Source organism: Pteropus vampyrus, unplaced genomic scaffold (assembly GCF_000151845.1).
Source record: "Pteropus vampyrus isolate Shadow unplaced genomic scaffold, Pvam_2.0 Scaffold19, whole genome shotgun sequence".
NCBI lineage: Eukaryota > Metazoa > Chordata > Mammalia > Chiroptera > Pteropodidae > Pteropus > Pteropus vampyrus.
This window is the reverse complement of record NW_011888800.1, coordinates 6104214-6108790: the sequence shown is the minus strand read 5'-3', so window position 1 is coordinate 6108790 and position 4577 is coordinate 6104214. Positions and strand designations below refer to the sequence as shown.

The following is a 4577-nucleotide window of genomic DNA, read 5'->3' as shown; positions in this document are numbered from 1 at the left end:
TGGTGTATAAAAAACAATAAGCCATAATGGAATTCCACTATGTGTTGTGCCTTAATCATGGACTGGCACGGTTACTGAATCTCCTGGATGCCTCTTATTTATTATAAAAACAATGTGTAAGATGAAAAGAAATCAGAAAAGATAAGCATTCGCCTTCATCCAAGCCCCATAATATAACACTATTTAAAATTTTCAATGTTTCCCCTCCAAGCTCAACACACATACTATAAAGTAATTGCACACATACTAAGTAGTAACGAAATACTACAATGTGGCTAAATAAGAAGAGTAACTGAAGGCGTTGCTTCCCCACTCCTACAGGATGGAGTGGAAATGAGGCTCCAACAGAGATTTAAACCACTCTTCCCCAATTTAACTAATCTAAATCTATAAGTGATTTTACTGATGAGCACGGTCTGGTTGGAAAAATTAAGGGCAGGGCATAAGTCTCTGATTCTCAGTATTAACACTCCCTTTTCTTGGCCTCTGTAAAGTAAGTATAATAATAGCACTTGTGAGGATGGAGTGAGTTAATCCCTGTAAAGAGCTTACAATAATGCTTGGCACATGCATAAGTGCTCAAATAAGGTCATTACTGGCAAGTATCAGGACTGACTTTTTGCCTTGAGAGCAGGTTAATGAAGAACTTTATCATACAAATTGAGTAACATAATTTGAATTTTTCAAATCAGAATTTTTTTTAAAAAAGAAAACACCCTGGAGGTCACTAGTAGTACAAGGCTCAGTCCAGAATAAAAGCTCGACTAATATTTGTTAACTATTGACATAATCAAAGAGAAGTTGTTCTTTTACCTGATAGCAATGAAGAAAAGAGATAAAACTCCCAATTCAGTGTTATGCTTACATCAGCAAGAAAATGCTCAGGAACTATTATTATCCTTCAGTATCAAGTCAAAGTAATTAAATGCTTACCACAGCATCATACAGAATAATGTAGACTTGACTGAGTTTATCTTCTGGGATCCCACAGTGTAACAGTATTGCTTTCAATAACATGGTATGGTTCAAGTAAATACTGTAATTTCTTTCCTAGGATACCAAAAAAATTATTTTCATTATAAAAGCAATTCAGGTACATGACCAAATCTAGACTCTTACCGCCAATTAAACATCCTTCATATATGGGAGGATCGAACACAAAGACTGAATTTTAGCATACTGCTTTTTAGCTTATTTTTTCATATATATTCTTTTTTCACTATTGCAGTCAAAGAGTATAATATAATTTAACGTTTTATTAACATGTTGAAAATACTTTGGACTTCGGTTATGTTAAAAAGCCTAAGCAAATTCACACAGATTTAAAGAAACAAAGGATCTGGCCCAATAGTAACTGACATATAAGCACAGGCTGGTAGAACAGTTTGTTACCTTTGTTCATACAAGCCAATTTATGAGCACTGAAAGTCATGAGCTGTGTGCTGAGCTAGGTGCAGTGGGGCATATAGAAAAGTAGACACACGGGCTCTGCCCTAAAAGAGCACACCCTCTGACTGGATATCTAACAAGAATACAACTCAAGAAAGCAAGTGATGTCTCATCTCAAGTGCTGTCTGTGAGAGTTGAAAAGAAAAGGTGGCCAGCCCATCCATGAGGGAGCAGTCAGGCTTCCAGGGGAGAAAGGACCCAAACCATGGCTGGGTAGAGAAGAGTCTTTCAAGACAAAGGAACACGTGACTGACAGCACCATGGTGGGTGTGAACAGGGCACGTGTGTGGGGTGAAAAGAAGGCCCGAGGAAAGCAAACCTGTTGTGCTAGAAGCAGTCATGCAAACACGATGAAAAAATGAAAGTGGGAAGTTGAGAGACTGGATGTAGGAGGAACCTGCTGAGGGTTTGGAACAAGGTGTGAACCAGCTAAAAGCATCCTAGGAATCTTAGATTAAGTTCTTGTATTTTGGAAGAATGGGCAGGAAACAACACTCTTCCCCCAAAACAAGACAAAAAGACAAAACAAAACCCTTTCCTGTTGAAGCAGAGGTAAGAGTCTGAGGCAAACCTCAAAAACAACATCATTAAACTGTTTTCAGTTGCATTAGTAAAAATGTGAATTACTGCCAGGACACACTGAGGGGCAGTTCTGTAGTCCAGGGGTCCCCAACCCCCAGGCCTGGACCGGTACTGGTCCATGGCCTGTTAGAAACTGGGCCGCACAGCAAGAGGTGAGTGGCTGGCCAGTGAGCGAAGCTTCATTTGTATTTGCAGCGGTTCCCCAGCATTACCATCACCACCTCAGCTCTACCTCAGATCATCAGGCATTAGATTCTTATAGGAGCACTGGTTCCTGGTGCCAAAAAGGTTGGGGACTGCTGCTGTAGTTGGTGTTTTCCCTTGACATCTGGTAAAGGACTCTAGCGGCATAACTTCGTAATGTCAGAATACAGAAAAGAACCTGAAGGGCTGGAAACTCTTGGATGATTTCATAGATTGTATAGATGACTTCAGCAGTAGGCAGAGAGCTGTTGGTGGTAGAGGTGACGATATCAAATGCACATTCCAGAAGTTCTTTGGGATGAAATCGGTCTAACTTGCGAGGTCTGAACACACGTTCGATGCAGTATCTGGAGAGAGAAACGTGGATTTCTAAGGTTAATGCTTCCAGGAATCAAATATGCATAAGAGAACGGTGAACAAGATAAAAGTAACAAATATGAAAGTTAATCAGTGGAATGACTAAGAAAGCTTAAAGACAGACTTGCCCAGAACAGTCGTACCTCATGATCTAGGTTCCAGTCCCCAGTTTTTCCACTATTAAACTATGGGGCTCATTTTTTTTTTTTTTAATGTCAGAAATGAAGATGAAATTAACACACAAAAAATTATTTTACCTTAGGTGCTTACCTTCTACATGGTGATACTCACACCTTAGGATTATGAATATTAACTGTTCACTTGCAGTTGAGAATAAAAGCATGTAAAGAGCTCCAATTTCTTTTGAGGCAAGGAGCTTCAAAGCAGGGTGCCTCACTGACAATATTGCTCCAATTTATGAAGACCTCAGTGTTAGACCCCTGTTGTATTTGCATGTATAGAAAACCTGCTAAGTGCCTGGAGCTCCTTAGTGTTTACACTCCTGCTGGTTTTACTCCACTTTCCTACACACAGTTTTTGTTCAGTTATTTGTGTAGGCAGTTTTCACGCAGAGACCACTGGCCATTTATCCTTCCAATTAAATTTTAAAAGGGGCCATCTGTGATCAATAATAGCCAGATGTTTTTTCAAGCCGCCATTTGTGAAAATAATCAGTTATGTTGCTTGGGGACATCCAGAAGTCACAGAATAGACTGCAAGAGTTTCAGGACACTTACCTAATGCTACCTTCCTTTTAGGGAGGAGGAGGACTGCCCTCATCACCTTATAGAAAGGATTACTGTGGCTGGGCTTTTGCACCGTGTTCCAAGATCAATACTTTAAACCCTACATTCTTTACTGTGTGAGTATCACAGAAGATAAAACATTCACCTGGGTTTCTTTCCTACATCCACCAAATGAAATCCCTATTGTTTCTTACCGTTTTAAATTCAATATATTATTTCTTGCCACGTATCTTGCAAAAGGAACCTGGAAAAATAAAGTTTCGAAGGTCAATGTCAATATGTGCCAACTAGCATACTCCTTTTGGTTTTTTAATAAGAGCTTTACCATAAAGTTCACCATTTTTAAGCATACAATTCAGTGGTTTTTAGTACATTCACAAAGTTGTGCACTGGTCATAATTCATATTCCTTGAACAGTTCCTGAGTGTGTCACTCAGCAGGAGACCCCACTGCCGGACATAACACCAGTCGTACTCATTGTAGTATTTCTTAGGTTTCTAAGTTTGAGAAAAATTCGCTTGTAGTTAAATATGCTTTTAGTTAAATATGCTTTTAGTTAAATATGCTTTTAGTTAAATATGCTTTTAGTTAAATATACTTTTATACTTTTTTGGCCAACTTTTATTGTGCCAAATCAAAATCAGTGCAAGTTATTTGGTTACTTGTGAATCTTTTAAAAAGTGTCATTTATGATAATGCAATTGAAATGGGTATTATCAGTTATGGTGAATTTCCTGGTTTTCCTATCAATCTCTTAGGAGAAATTCTTAATAACCACCTACTAATAATCACTACAACTTATAAAACCATTTTCATATTGTCCCAAGTGATCTGATAGCATTATTAACTAATAGGTCCAATTCTCAAAACATAATTATTTTTTATATTTTGGAATGGACTATCAGCTCATAGAAAGGAAGCCGATACTTAAAAATCTATACTTTAGTCTCCTAATGTCTAGAGAAGCAGCAGCCAGTTTTAAGCGTAGCTATGTAAATATGTGTAACTTCTACCTTTTCCTTCAACAGAGCCCAAATGTCTGATATGCTACTTATTCATCTCTCACTCAAAATAATCCCTAATCACTTTATTATAAAAGAAAAACATAAGCCAAGAATATGGAAGGAATTTTTCCTTAAACCATAAAAGCAAAATATGTTTTTGCAATAAGCCATACAACATAGATATAAAAAAGAAAATGACTTGATTCCATTCCTCCTCCAGAAAAATAGTCACAGG

At 37.8% G+C, this 4577-nt stretch overlaps 1 protein-coding gene across 1 annotated transcript in view; it reads right to left on the bottom strand.

The window, feature by feature from the left end:
• The window catches only part of EIF2AK4 (eukaryotic translation initiation factor 2 alpha kinase 4), a 103702-nt gene that overhangs the window by 32977 nt on the left and 66148 nt on the right, over positions 1-4577 (bottom strand). Inside the window, exons 25-26 of the mRNA XM_011355148.2 lie at positions 2414-2582; positions 934-1050 (exon numbers count right to left, since the gene is read on the bottom strand). Of these exons, the coding sequence (XP_011353450.1) occupies positions 934-1050; positions 2414-2582 (286 nt within the window). The remainder of the gene's footprint in view (positions 1-933; positions 1051-2413; positions 2583-4577) is intronic.